Genomic DNA, 13,867 nt, shown 5'->3' with positions numbered 1-13,867 from the left:
CATGGGTATCAATATGCATATACATGAGTGTGCAGTCAATCAACCGCTTTTGAGAACGTCAACGAGAATGTAAATTCATTTATGCTCGGTCTCCTCGTGGTTCTGCAAAGATACGAGTATTAGCATCATACCTCCCGTAATATGACATACTAGGTAAAGTCAAACGAAGATTTCACTTACGTGACCAAGCGACATTCAAGATCAACGAATCATAACCTCTTCCATTCATCTTCTTGATAGCTTCCTCTGCAGACGCCTTACTTTCGAAACTGACAAACGCCAAACCTTTACTTTGTCTAGTCTCTCTATCCCTGACAACCGATACTCTAGCAATGTGACCGAATTTGGCGAACAATTCTCTGACGTCGTCTTCTTCTGCATCAACGGATAACGAGGTGATTCGTAATGTTGGCAAGTCGTCTCGGGATCTGAACATGGATTCTCCTGCACCACCACCTGCACGTTGACCGCTGCAGTGGACAGTATATCAGTATCAGACTCGGAATTTGAGATAGCCATGAGATATTCAATAGACAGAGTAGTAGGGTGTGCTCGAGTGCAACTCACGGAGGTACATATTTTCCACCAGCACCACCAGCACCTTTAGGAGCCAGACCACCTGCTCCACCAGCATCTTCCTCTTCGTCCATACCTTCCGTGTTCATATTATCGATGACAGCCAATTGTTCCTTGTATGGACACTTGGCAGTGAAATGTCCACCTTGACAAAGTCTACAGACAACTGCTTTACCGGCGGTTGGCTTGGAAGCTACTGGATCGGCTTGTTCGGGTTCAGCCTAATCGAGTGAGGGTACCGCGATTATCAGCTATATTCACAATGTAGAGGTTTCAGCTGATGTAGAACTCACCTTGCTGACTGGTGCGATTCTGAAATGCAAGTTCTCTCCAATGATGGTCGTCTTCCTATCCGGTCCAGATGGTTTTCCTTTGTCCAGACCGAATCTAAGGTTGTATATGAGCTATTGAGCTTTTCGTACACGACCGACCGAGGAAGCACTAGCTCACTTGGCCCATCCTTTCCTCTCAGCTACGGAATGCGATACCACCTGAGTCTGCACTCTTCTCCTTATACGTCTAGTCACTTTCACTTTCCTATCTTGTTCGTCTAATTTCCAGCTGATGATAGTTGTGATACCGGTGTTGGGATCGGTAGTCTCGGTAGGTTGAGGGAGCTCGTCGGCTAACGAATCGCTGAGTCAGCTTCACATAAACCATATTTCATATGCATCAGCTGAACTTACCTTCGATGTCATCTTCCGCCCAATTAGTATTTCTGACAAAGAGCAACGAATGATCAGTTGATTCACTTCCAACATTCACCTCTGACCTGGATTCCCCGTTGATCTGCAAATGATTGATACTCACGGCTTCACTGCTGCCATTTTGAGTTGATATGTCGAGTTTTGTGTATGAGGTATAGATGATAGATATCCGATGAATGTATGATCTTTTGATTGCTTATTGTCTTCACTTCGACATTTCTCTGAAAATCACGGTTGAGAAGGGGGTTGAGTGGCAAAACGTGGTGCATGCTACCAGGGGATTAAATCCCCGCGGGAATATGGTGATGTGGCATCGAGCTTCTATTCAGAGTCCTTTTACAGTCAGCGGACGTTTTGACTACAAGTGAAATTAATCTTATCGCTATCATGTACAAATTCTGATCAACTTTCTACATCATGATCCTACTCAGCCATCAGCATGTATACTTGAGGTATGCGCAGAATCCTCGAGAAGATTTGGGAAAAGTCGAAATTCATTGATACCACAAGAGGGACAGAGAGGGAGAGAAGAGAAAGTGTTGAACGCTGACGTGAGATTGATGCACACTCTAATGACCAAGTTGGAATGTACCATGATCGGCTATGGACCAAAGATATTGGAAAGGAATCCATGGAAGCAGATGTCATTTCCGTCCTCTTTTCAACATCTTCTTTTTCACCTGCTTGATACTAACCCGTAAACACACTTTCCAATATGCCTAAAACACCCAGAACACCCACATCGTCATTTCACGCTCCATACGACCAACCCTCCTCACCATTGGAGGATTGTAAACCCACCTTAGATACTGCTAAATCACCCAAAAAGACGAAATCAACTTCGGGAGAATTATCGAGTCGACGACCTTGGACCAACGACGAATTCTTACAACTCTTCGAACACGTCATGTAGAACGGAGCGTCAGGGAAGAAAGTTTGGGAGAGTGCTGTGGAAAGTAGAAGGGCTAATCAAGCGTATCTTGCTTGGCAGTGAGTCCTGATTTTTGTATGACATGTGAGTGCTGAGAACGGAAGAAGCTGACGTACTCTAATGATATGGGTTAGACAAACTCTTGCACCATTTCTCCGATCTGCTATCGAGACTAGAAGAGGAAGATGAGTATTGTTAAGGAGAGGAAGAGATGCCTGAAGATAGATTGAAGGAAAATAAGGATGCATTTGATGATGATACATCGCATGTTTGTCTACAAGAGATTTCATAATCTGAAAAGAGAACTTGATTAATATATTATTGCATCTTCTCACCTTCCTCCTATCTATCTTACGGTCTCTTGAACTGCCTATTCATACGCAGAGGGGTCGAAATTTCTCGCGAGATCAGGCCACGCAAAATGGGAAATTATCGTTACTCGTTGCAATCAATCTGAGGGATTAACATTCCTTGTTCATGACAAGTATGTAAGATGGCCAATTGATAAGAGGGTCGTAATTTTTTAATGAATTTCTGGAAATCATTCGAGCGCGCACATGGCTTGGGTATTCCCCATTCTCCGATTCCTTCAGTTGACTGATCGTCCATTCATTCACCTTTTCAGGAGCGTCTTTAGCCATCTTGATGTCATTCACCGAAGAAGCGATCTCGAGAAGGTCAAAGGGTCTCGACTTATACGAAGCGATAACCGCTTGATGGACGGAGGAATGAATCGAATCGCTCATAAGGAAGTTGCACAAGTTGAGCAACGAATTTGCTTTTTCCTTTTCCAGAGGTGGAATGTCGACGGTGGAAGTGCTGATAGCATCGAGGAAGGTGAGGACGACCTCTGAGGAGAAATCCAATGGTATAGCTTCAGAGCGGTCGACAGGTCGGATATCCAAGATGTATTTGAAAAAGGTACTGAACAAGGCCATAACATCAGAAGAGCGAGACATCCAATTCAGCTGGATATGACTCACCTGACTCTAATGAGTTTATGTCTACTAGCTCTGAAGTTGATATCATCGCTAGAGCGAATGATGACTTCATCCCTTGGATCGTTGTAGAACGAATGATACTCGATTGGAGTGTCGTCGTTCCCCATGTCGGATGATGTTGCTCTTTGGAATGTTCATACAAGGTGAAGAAGAGAATGAGTGATGATCATCTGCTGCCATTGAACAATGTTGATGTCTCTGGTCACAATCGGAGTCCTTTCCCCCTGCGCACCGTCCTCCTTCGAGGTCTGACCGAGTCTCTTTGATGTCATCAGAGAGATATACACACGATGACGACGCAGTATAGTCTGTGATATAATGCTCGCCTGTGATACTCCACCTGGGATGATTCATCAAGCTCTGTTATCTTCTTCTCCTTATTTCTGCTTGCCAACAGTCGTCAGTAGCTACAATCTCATCTCACCACCCAGCAACATGCCTCGTACACCTAAAAAGTCACTATTACCCTTCACCCCCTACAAACCGCGAACACCATCACAGTCGCCCATACCCAAATGCGAGATCGAGGAGAAATCTGATTCTTCAACTTCACCATCACCCAACCTGTCGGCCAAAAGACCCTGGACGTCAGACGAGCTTATGCAACTCTACGATCACGTCAAGAAGAATGGAAGTAAGACCTGGGAAGGTGCTGTGCAAGGTAGAACGAGTAACCAATGCTACAAGGTATGGAAGTGAGTGGCTGCAGTACTTCTAATAGGAAAACAAATTTCTTGAGCTGACGTGAGACCGTTTATACGTTATAGCCAAACTATCGATCCGTACTTAAAGAATGCTATCATCTCAAAAGGGAAAGCGGAAAGAGGTGGGTTTTGAATTACCGAGATAAGAGATGATAACGGAGACGATGCCTGTGTGCGCCTGTGTGCATGCATATTGTACAATGGTCTCTCGGTTTATGGAATTACAAGTTATCACTTTCTCTCAAATTCACATCTCTCTTCATGTTGAATATCGATTTATTCGAATTCCCTTGGGTTGAATCTATCTCCCATCTTTGTCCAATCTTTTTGGATGGAGATAATTTGATCCTTCGTGGATTCACAGGCGACATCTCTTGACGATCGACCATTCCTGACCATCGACATTCTGGTGGTAACAGCTCGATCGCTTTGGATGAGAGCATGGAACAAAGCAATCTGCCAAGAAGGTCGTAATCTCTTTGACCACATAAGGAGGTTACCTCGTTCGTCTTTCGGATCTATACCTGTGAGAACTCTATGTTCTCCACGGAGAACTTCCGATACCGCAGAGGGAGTAAGGAGACTGAAAGTTATTTGAGCGAGTTTGACATCGTTGAAATCCGAAGCGAAATCGAAAAGATCCCAACGTTCATTCACTTCTTTATAACCTGCTGATATGACTAGCATCTTTCGTATTGTATTCAAAGCTTTGGTTGATATGGTAAATGAAAATAGCTCGTAGACTTGTTTAAGTAGGTAATAGTCGACTTCGAGCTGATGTGATCCGGAAACACTGATAATATCGAGATAAGCTGTGATCACTTTAGCCGAAAACTGAAGATCGATAGGATGGTCATCGTTGTTAGGGAAAGTGGATGAACCACAGACATCGAACATGTCAGAGAAGAAGGTACTATATGGTTTATTTTGTGGGGATATTAGTCCAGTCAGCTTGTAATATTGTCAGTCCTAGAAACTTGAGCGACATACCTCGCTCTCACGAGACGTCCTCGATTAGTCTTGAATAGTATGTTATCGTTCGAACGGATCGCCACAGTATCTTCCGGATGGTTGTAGAAGACGTGGTAGGTGATGCTCGCGGATTTACGTTTCTGAGGTATCATACTTGTTTATGTATTAGTAAAGAGTGCTACTGGTCTGAATGAAGAATGAGGAAAAGAGAGAAGAGAAAAGAGAAAAGAAAGTCATGAATATCTTCTTACATCACGAAGCAGTTGATCTCTGAAGATGCATCAACATTACTGGTGCCTACAGCGCGGTGATAGTCATGGTAACCTATGTGATCCACTTATGTGTACGTCTGTCTGAGCTGATGATATCTCACAAGGACAGAAATACGAGTAGATAAGCAAGCAACTCATGATCCCATGATCAGTTTTGTGTTCCTCTTCCCTCTTCTTCATATCTCATCAAGACCATACAAAAGCTTTGGAACTATCCATATCCACAAGATGCCTCGAATCGTAGACACCGTTCACCATGCCAGACCCTACGATCGACCTGTATCACCAACGACCGAAACAAACCCAATTCTCAATACCAAATCACCCAACACTACACCCAAGAAAGAAAAAGCCAAAAGAGACGTATCAACCTTCCGAAAATGGACGTCTGAAGAACTAACCCAATTATTCGAACACCTCTCAAGACACGGTACAGCGATGGGTAAGAACGGATGGGAGAATGCTGTTGAGGGAAGAACAGCTAATCAAAGTTATCAAACTTGGTTGTGAGTCCTTTCCACAATGAACAGTGACGGAACAGTCGAGGGTCGAAGTAGAACTGAGCTGATGTGAGGTGAAACTTTTGGGGGTGGTGCGATGTAGACAAAGTTTGAGTCCTTTTATCAAGAAATCTATCGCTGGTAAGGATGGATCGACCAGGAAATAGGATTTCCAACAGAGATAGGATACATGGACAGATAGATGATGGATCAGAGAGGAAAATTAGTGATTATACATCTTTCATATGCCAACTTGATTCGTCATGTAAAGCAGTAAATACCGAACTCGATTGTTGTTATTTGAGCTGACGAGATCACCCTGAAACGTCATGTCGATTTGATACTAACTTGACTCGATGTAATCCATACTATGATTGTAATCATACCTTTTATCCATCTCCTTCTGTTCTTTCTTTCCTTCTTTTGAATAGCTGAAGTGCATGACTCTATACATCTACCTCACAGAAAGCCACAATGCCGCGTCAAATCATCAACGCCTTCCATCCCGCATCCAAACCATACAAGAGACCCACCACTCCCGACCTAGATACCAAGCCCAAAACCGAACCGACAACTCCCAAGACTGAAAGTTCACCAAGACACAAAACCAAACGAACCCGAGTATCTACACCGAATAAGAAATGGACTTCGGAAGAATTACTCACGCTGTTCAATCATGTTTTCAAGAATGGTCAGAAGGATTGGGATAGAGCTGTTGAGGGAAGAACAGCAAATCAATGTTGTCAGACTTGGACGTGAGTTGATTCAATTCTTGTAGTGTATAGAGGATGGTGAGCTGACGTGAGATTCTGTGGAAAATAGAAAAACTCTTCTTCCGTATATCAGACAATCCATCGAAAGTAAAGGCGTATAGAAGAACGTCGATACGTCTCTTGAAATAGATGATGAAGTGCTATGGCTCAAAGGATTTGATGTATATACCAATGCATGTATTTAGGTTAAATCCAGCATATGTAGCAAGCATCACTGTGAGACCCATACTTCTTTGTTTCCGCTACTGTTCGAACCTAAGCTTTCCAGAACTGAGCAGGGTTGAAAGTATCTGCGATGCTGGACCAGTTGTCCGTTGACAATATTGCAGGTCTCGAATTCAGCCATCGGCCGTCGTGGTCGATGGACTGCATCTCACCCAAATACACAATTGAATGAAGGATGGCCAGGTGATAAGATGGGGTGAGCCGGAGGAGATACTTTTTGATTGAATCGATGTTGTAAACAGTTCCAACTCGAAAACTTCGACCTTCTTTATACTCATCTTCGAATGCGCTGGTAGAGATATTTCTCAGAGCATGTTTGGCCAAGTCCAGATCATCACGTTCCGAAGCTATGACGAGAAGTTCGAAAGGTTCATCTTTAGCAGCGTGCATTAATGTGGACCTTGCTATATCGATGAGACGATCGCACATAGTGTATTCTACAACGTCAAGGAGTGATCGAGCTTTGGTGATGGGGACGTCGGCAAAATAGGGATCGCACACCCCGGCCAGATCGAGGAAGAGTGATATTGTAGAGGAAGGGAAATTTAGATGGATGGGTTCTTCGATATCGTTGAGATTGATATCTACAGTTCGAGCAGTGTCTAGTAGATCTTCAAAGAGCTGACTACCTCAGACGGAATTACTAGTCAGTCGAAATTTGCAAAGATTGCTAGGCTGGCTCCGTGACACTTGACTTACCTGGTCCTGACCAAGTGATATCTAGACGCACGAAATTTGACATAATCATTGGAGATGATGATGATTTCAGCCTGTGGGTCATTGTGGACCGGATGGGTTTCCAAGTCGATATCAACGGCGATTTCGTCGAGGTCTGAAATCCAGGAAACATCGGACATGATCAATTGAGGATATTGCTTATGTTCTGGAAGCTCGGTATAGGTTGGAAACTGTGACAGTAGACCGGGTGAGAAAGAGAAAATAAGAGGAAAGAGAGACGATTGCACACTCCGAATCGGTTTGAAAGCTGAGGACTCGCTCGATTCCAGTGGAAAGGTGGTATGTGCATGGATCACAGCTTTGTTGATTGATTGACGGTCACCATCAAGCCATCAAACTCTGGGAACTATCGTTACTGACTAGTGTAACAACAGCACCGTGGCCCCGACGAAAACTTGTGATGGAAGGTTTGGGAGTATTGCTCACCCTTATTTTGCCGCAGTAGGATGGTAAAGCATCGAAATGGATTCATATTATTGAAGGAAGAAAAGGACAGTCCATACTACTGTAGGCCATAGCATGGAGCATCAAGGTTGACTAGTTGAGAATGCATGTACATGAGTACAGTACGTACAGTCACTTTTGCCCGCAAACTCTCTGATGATTTCCGATTTCTCCTTCCTGTTCTGCTAACGTCGTACTTCCCCTAAACTATGCTCACTCTAAACTACGCTCATTTAAGCTACCATCATCCTCATCCTCATCCGTGTTCAGATGAAGATGATCGCTATCATCCAAAGTACTGTCCTCACTTAAGCTTTCTTCGAATCTCGTTGGGTCGAAACTCTCGGCTATACTAGTCCAGTCGTCCGCCAAATAAAGACCAGGTCTAAGTGAGTCCTGACGAGCCCCTCGGACTTCTCCAGGAAGCATCATTCTTGAGAGGATCTCTAGATGAAAAGAAGTACGAAGACGTTTGAGGTATTCTTGCAATTTGTCCACGGACGCCGGTTTTAACAGTTGAACAGAAGACTTTTTCCCGTACAAATTGTGAATTTGCTCCGGAGTGATTTTACCTAATGCAAATCTAGCTAAGTCGATATCATTCTTATTTGAGGCGATTACCAGCAACTCTAATGGCTTTTTCGCTCCTACTTCCTTTAATGCTGTACGAGCGAAAGGAACAAGATCATCGGACATGGTGTACTCGACGAAATTTAAGAACGCTTCGGCGTCGACAAAGTCCAGCTGGGGTGGGTATTTCTGAGATACACTGATCAAGTCAAGAAAAGTTGAAATGATGGAAGACCTGAAGTCCAGGGGGATCGTTTGTCGAACATTTGGCTCTTGATTCTCATGTTCTGGTGCAGGGATGTCCAGCAGGTCTTTGAAGAATTGACTGATCAATAGGTCTGTTAGTAAATCTGTCACATCTCGATATCTGACACTACTCACCTGGTCTGTACAAGACGAGAACGACTAGCTTTGAATCCGATATTGTCATCTGAAATGATGGTGATACTGTGCTCAGGACCATGATGGAACGGATGATGTTTGAGCTTTTTGACGGACGTATTGTCAGTCGATTGATCTGTCTTCCTCTTGGAAGGTCTGGTCTGACTTTTGATTGACATGTTGGGATGAGGATGATCGATGCTGGATGATGTATAGATGACCTTGAGAGAAGGTCAAGTGAAGACACGACATGCCTTACACTGATGGGATGGACCCATAATGCATAGCCAGTTAAATGAGGGAAATTGACATGAAACAGCTCACGGATCACTTAGATTGTGTTCGAGCCGTTGGCCTCCAGTACACCAACCCCTGTCTTTGTGTTGTAAATGGTGTTGCATACGAAGTAAAAGAGACAGAGATATGAAATATGAAGATTTTACAGCTACTACTTGATTGGCACAAAGACTTGCAGGTCATGCGAGCTCTTACACTGGTCGAGGTGGCGGTTCAGTTTTACAGATCGCGAGCTGACAGGACAGAGGTTACATCTTCAAGACAATTACGTTCCATTTTGACTTCCTTTCTGAGATTCAAGGTGAGGTCGTTGGCTATTCTGCCAGCACGGTAGAAACGAAAAAAGAAAAAAAAAAAACATTTATGATGGGAGCGAAAGGACCACCGGTAGAACACTATAGGTGGCGATTACTCTCAGATCATGAAGAACAAAAGAAAAGAACACAAAGCACTCGTAATTTGATTGATGGGAAGGACAAACAGATTCCGCCAAGGTACGAAGTATCAATCAGGGTCGGTTGTTTTCACTATCGCTTTGACCCTTGGCCTCGTCTCCAAGAAAATGAGTGAACTTTGCTTTGTTTGTGGAGCGAACAACGGACGTCAAGTCTCATGTGTTGTCATGATGGGTGACAAAGCATCGTTTCCGCTCAGCACAGTCCGGAACGGTAGCGACGGTGTCGATGTGGGAATAAGGAAAAGCAAATGGCGTCAAGGTACCTCACAAATACAGGATTCTGTCCGCTTGCAAAGTCCCGCTGATGGTTACCATGATGTCCGCAGCTCGCGAACATTCTCACTCCAAGATGCAATGCACCAACTCCTTCATCGTTTCTAGACTGCAATACAACCAACCACGCACACACTCAACCCGGTCTATCTGCTCCATTATTCTATCCGAAGGAACGAGTTTCCAATCGAAGCCCTATACGTTGCTGGGGGGATGACATAAATGAGATTTTCAGGGAAAAAACAAGAAAGCGGGATGGGTGGAATGGTAAACCCTAATTGATTGTTTATGACACATGTTTACAAATTTATTCTCCGACTTTCACACTTCACACAAATAGGCTTTTTCCTTTTTTCATCTCGGTCGACAGCTTGTCCGAACGATCACAAGATAATGCGAATGCCTATCCCGTGACTCGCTGTCATCAGCCCTGAACCAATTGTGCAACTGTCGTCTAACATCCACATATCAGACTCACGGCCGTCTTATAAGATCTGATGGTGGCGTCTGACCTACACGGTAACAAAGACCAGAAAAAGGACTTGTCTATCTCGTTGTCTCACCCCAATGGCGTCTAGTGCAACGGTATGACTGTAATTTGTTTTGTCTTTCAAGAGTTGCATGCGTGCGTGACCTTTCTTCCCATTTAGCTTGGCAGCCAAGATCAAATCGTTCCATCAGACTGTGCAGTCTAAAGGCGATGTATCAATGACGCGACGTCTATCGTTTCATGGGGAACCGGTATTTGGGTTGAACAAGACCAAGCAATACCCGTGCGAAGTATAGCTAGGCTTCTCCTAAACTTACCCAAGAGACGTGAGCGTAAGCGTGATCTTCCAGCACTAAGCCCAGATGAAATGTGTGTTGCATCTTGCTGGTAGTTGCGTGACTTGTTTACCTACTTGCGGAAACCCCCTTTGTCTGGTCCATGATATATGACGTGGAATCTATTTATTTACCTGTCGTGCTAAACTAGATCAGACACTCGTGTGTCGATCATCAATTTAAGTGTATCAGGGGAGACCTCGAATCTCGAACAGCTCCAAAATTACAGTAAGATAGTCCCTGCACAGGAAATGGTGTATTCATATGTGAAAAAAATAGAAAAGAATACGGTACGGACGTTCCTGGAACATCTTGTGGGTGATGGAGAAGCGACCCTTTATCTCGTACTTTAGCATCTCCCCATTGATAGCGACTACGCATACTGTAGCATCGCCTGTCGCAGTTTTGCATGACATCTCTTCTTCTGTCACGAGATTGAATGTACTGTATATCGTATCATACCCCATCTCCCCCAAAAAAAGGATTCATCGCATCCGCTATGTTCCCACTTATCAGGTCCCGATGAACAATAGAAAGCAGACGTTTGTGTAGGCTCTTTGTACGGTAAGTGTGGCCGATGACGCCTCTTTGTACCTTGATCTGTATATGCCGAAAGGAAAGTTAAAACGGGTGAGAACGAGATTGAGATCGGAACCTTCTTTTTCTTGGCTGTTCTACGTTTTCTTTCTCTTCCACTGGCGGGCAGGGATGGATGAAGTCGACTCGATGAGTGGAATGAGCTTTGAGAAAAGCTAAAAAGCCAATTGGCCAAGCTAAGGATCTATCCTACCCCGCTCCCTCTCCGATAAACACACAAATTGCAAGGGAATGGGAAAAGAAGGAACAGTACAGTAAAATAGTAATTCTCCGAAATCTCTCTCTTTGACGGTATACACCCTCCACCGTAATAAGGGTTATCAAAGTCTGACCTTACCTTCGTAAGAAACTAAAAATCAATCTAAGTTACCTTTATGACATTTCACTTTACCCCTGATTGACGTTAGAGCCGTCTTACGAACTACCAAGTCCCTATCCTAAATTTTTGTAAGATTGATGATATCTGTCACGAACCAAAGTATTTTTGGTTTGGGTGGCAAAGCGAAAGGTGACGACAAGGAATGTGGAAAGTGACGATGATATAGCATGCTGTACGATGACCATGATCAAGCTTTCCTTTCTTCGCATCCTTCAATTGAATATTTGACACGTCGACAGACACTCCTCACTCCCTATCCACTTTGTCTTTCCGATCGACGAGATCAAAACAAGACAATAAAACAAACGCTTGGATCTGATCTGCGGGGCCCGTGTGATAAGCACAAGCACACCTACGCACAAAGCGATACTTTATCTTGTCTCTTTCCAGAACAATAAGCTTTCAACTTGACCCTCTCCTCTCTCGTACAAGACGCACACCAGTCACATACATACACACAATTAGTCCCGAGCTCAGACAACCAGAAAATTCCACTCAATCAGTCACATCTCGAGGAAATCCTTTGTTCTCCCCACCTCAATCCTTGGCTCCTCAAACACAGCTTTCGTTATACCCAAGAAGGTCAGGACAAAAAGACGAATTGTCACCGACTTATCGATTTTTTTTGCACGTACCAAGAATCTAGACTGCGTGGAAAAGAGGAGGCGTTATAAGGTTATTTTGCGATTGCGCATCATCGCTTTTATTGTTCCAAGGATAGATCAAATGGAACGAAGATAGTCGCATAGGCAAGATTATCAATTATTGACTATACTGTGACTGTCACGGCCAAGGGTGTGTGTGAAGTTGGTAAGTGCTTTCACATATTGCTTCAGGTCCTTTTTGTTCTCTTCGAGATTCATCACGGATCATCATACATCACACATAAGGAGAAAAGAAGTTATTTCGAGGAAAGCTATAATTTCAATTATCCAAACAATTCCATCCCGTCCTTTCTCGATACAATCCCCTATCCTTCCTTCGTCACACAATTTAATCTCTTTCTCTTTCGAAGGCACAAACAGACAAATCCCCCACTCAAACCTCCTTTAGAAGCATTGTTTTTCTTTTGTTGGGATATCGCTCCAACGCTCAATTTCTGACATTCCATCGCTCACCCTTGATTCTTGGTCCTTGACGCATAGCATAACACCGTTTCGTCACATCACATTTGACGCCACACCTTCGCTTTTCTTCAATCACAATTGTCGACCGAGCTGTGAAAGATACATCAAAGCTTATCATCACATTGCGCCCATTCAATCAATTCAGTCCAGTTACCGATCCACCTCAAAAATCGAATCCGCTCGTGATTTTGTCGTCAAGGAGATTGATATACACGCCATAAGAAGAACAAAAAGGTTTCCTGTTCTTCGTTTCTTCCTCTATCTGAGGTGGACCGAGACATCGCACACACCACAGCCACACCACACCGGACACTATCTTGGAACAAGGCACGATCTCATCATCATCCATCAATCAATCGATTCTCATTTATATCAGGATCAGCTTCTGTCTCAGGGTGTTTGATGGGTCTTTTTTAAGTTACACACATCGTTCACTCCCGCTTCGTTCATCTCTTGCCACCGCCATCACCAGATCACACGAGGAAGGCAGGATATCTTTCATACGCACGGTGATACAAGTAGGACTGTATCTTGTTGGATTGGATGGATACGGAAGGAATAACCGAAACGAAACATCACAGTTCAAAGAGACTTTAGACTAGTTTCATCGTCAGCATCAATCACCATCAGTCGTGACGGTGATCAATTAACGAAAAAGATACCAACATTTTACAGCTTCCGATCAATCAACGTCAATAGTTTGATGCAGATACATCAACCGACCTTGTGATACCCCCATTTTCCTCAAACTCGGCGCTATAACCTCGCTGTTCTGTTTTCCCCTCACACGAGATCCCACTCTATCTATTCTAAAAAAGGTTGATTCAAAGCCAAAGCAAGAACCCTTGTCTCAGATCGTCTTTTCTCAACCTACTCATCCTTCGTCAATCATCAAATCCGCAACGACCGTATCGCCGTACGACCACCATTCATCTCAAGGAAGACGACATCCTATAACTCATAAGATATATATTTCAAACTGAGATATCTTCATCAACCTTCTTCCTTCTTGATCTTTTTCCCATTGTTTGGGATTAATACTTTATCGTCATCCCTACTCTTCTTCGTCCAGCTTTGTATACTCAACAGCTCGATTTGACACTGATCAGTCGATCCAG

General features: G+C 43.8%; 9 protein-coding genes across 9 annotated transcripts; 4 read left to right on the top strand and 5 right to left on the bottom strand.

The window, feature by feature from the left end:
- Positions 1-79: 79 nt before the first annotated feature.
- On the bottom strand, positions 80-1,403 carry I203_106188 (uncharacterized protein; the record flags this gene model as incomplete). Its single annotated transcript, XM_019147954.1, has 7 exons — positions 80-102; positions 181-470; positions 568-797; positions 870-963; positions 1,027-1,201; positions 1,263-1,294; positions 1,387-1,403. 7 exons carry the CDS (start codon positions 1,401-1,403, stop codon positions 80-82), a joined length of 861 nt encoding a protein of 286 aa, XP_019002872.1.
- Positions 1,404-1,998: 595 nt separating this feature from the next.
- I203_106187 (uncharacterized protein) lies at positions 1,999-2,403 on the top strand (the record flags this gene model as incomplete). The annotated part of the gene is made up of 3 exons (XM_065517916.1): positions 1,999-2,192; positions 2,244-2,273; positions 2,349-2,403. 3 exons carry the CDS (start codon positions 1,999-2,001, stop codon positions 2,401-2,403), a joined length of 279 nt encoding a protein of 92 aa, XP_065373220.1.
- Positions 2,404-2,675: 272 nt separating this feature from the next.
- Positions 2,676-3,322, bottom strand: I203_106186 (uncharacterized protein; the record flags this gene model as incomplete). The annotated part of the gene is made up of 2 exons (XM_019147952.1): positions 2,676-3,138; positions 3,198-3,322. The coding sequence occupies 2 exons, from the start codon at positions 3,320-3,322 to the stop codon at positions 2,676-2,678; spliced, it is 588 nt and encodes a 195-aa protein (XP_019002870.1).
- Positions 3,323-3,650: 328 nt separating this feature from the next.
- I203_106185 (uncharacterized protein) lies at positions 3,651-4,052 on the top strand (the record flags this gene model as incomplete). The annotated part of the gene is made up of 2 exons (XM_019147951.1): positions 3,651-3,910; positions 3,983-4,052. The coding sequence occupies 2 exons, from the start codon at positions 3,651-3,653 to the stop codon at positions 4,050-4,052; spliced, it is 330 nt and encodes a 109-aa protein (XP_019002869.1).
- Positions 4,053-4,195: 143 nt separating this feature from the next.
- I203_106184 (uncharacterized protein) lies at positions 4,196-5,043 on the bottom strand (the record flags this gene model as incomplete). Its single annotated transcript, XM_019147950.1, has 2 exons — positions 4,196-4,832; positions 4,910-5,043. 2 exons carry the CDS (start codon positions 5,041-5,043, stop codon positions 4,196-4,198), a joined length of 771 nt encoding a protein of 256 aa, XP_019002868.1.
- A 348-nt stretch (positions 5,044-5,391) lies between these two features.
- Positions 5,392-5,830, top strand: I203_106183 (uncharacterized protein; the record flags this gene model as incomplete). The annotated part of the gene is made up of 2 exons (XM_019147949.1): positions 5,392-5,669; positions 5,767-5,830. The coding sequence occupies 2 exons, from the start codon at positions 5,392-5,394 to the stop codon at positions 5,828-5,830; spliced, it is 342 nt and encodes a 113-aa protein (XP_019002867.1).
- Positions 5,831-6,137: 307 nt separating this feature from the next.
- On the top strand, positions 6,138-6,537 carry I203_106182 (uncharacterized protein; the record flags this gene model as incomplete). Its single annotated transcript, XM_019147948.1, has 2 exons — positions 6,138-6,418; positions 6,486-6,537. The coding sequence occupies 2 exons, from the start codon at positions 6,138-6,140 to the stop codon at positions 6,535-6,537; spliced, it is 333 nt and encodes a 110-aa protein (XP_019002866.1).
- A 154-nt stretch (positions 6,538-6,691) lies between these two features.
- I203_106181 (uncharacterized protein) lies at positions 6,692-7,518 on the bottom strand (the record flags this gene model as incomplete). Its single annotated transcript, XM_019147947.1, has 2 exons — positions 6,692-7,286; positions 7,361-7,518. 2 exons carry the CDS (start codon positions 7,516-7,518, stop codon positions 6,692-6,694), a joined length of 753 nt encoding a protein of 250 aa, XP_019002865.1.
- A 538-nt stretch (positions 7,519-8,056) lies between these two features.
- On the bottom strand, positions 8,057-8,973 carry I203_106180 (uncharacterized protein; the record flags this gene model as incomplete). Its single annotated transcript, XM_019147946.1, has 2 exons — positions 8,057-8,738; positions 8,795-8,973. 2 exons carry the CDS (start codon positions 8,971-8,973, stop codon positions 8,057-8,059), a joined length of 861 nt encoding a protein of 286 aa, XP_019002864.1.
- Between the last annotated feature and the right edge of the window lie 4,894 nt (positions 8,974-13,867).

Source organism: Kwoniella mangroviensis (genome assembly GCF_000507465.2).
Source record: "Kwoniella mangroviensis CBS 8507 chromosome 1 map unlocalized Ctg02, whole genome shotgun sequence".
NCBI lineage: Eukaryota > Fungi > Basidiomycota > Tremellomycetes > Tremellales > Cryptococcaceae > Kwoniella > Kwoniella mangrovensis.
Note: the sequence above shows the minus strand (reverse complement) of the source record. Positions and strands in the feature narration are given on the sequence as shown.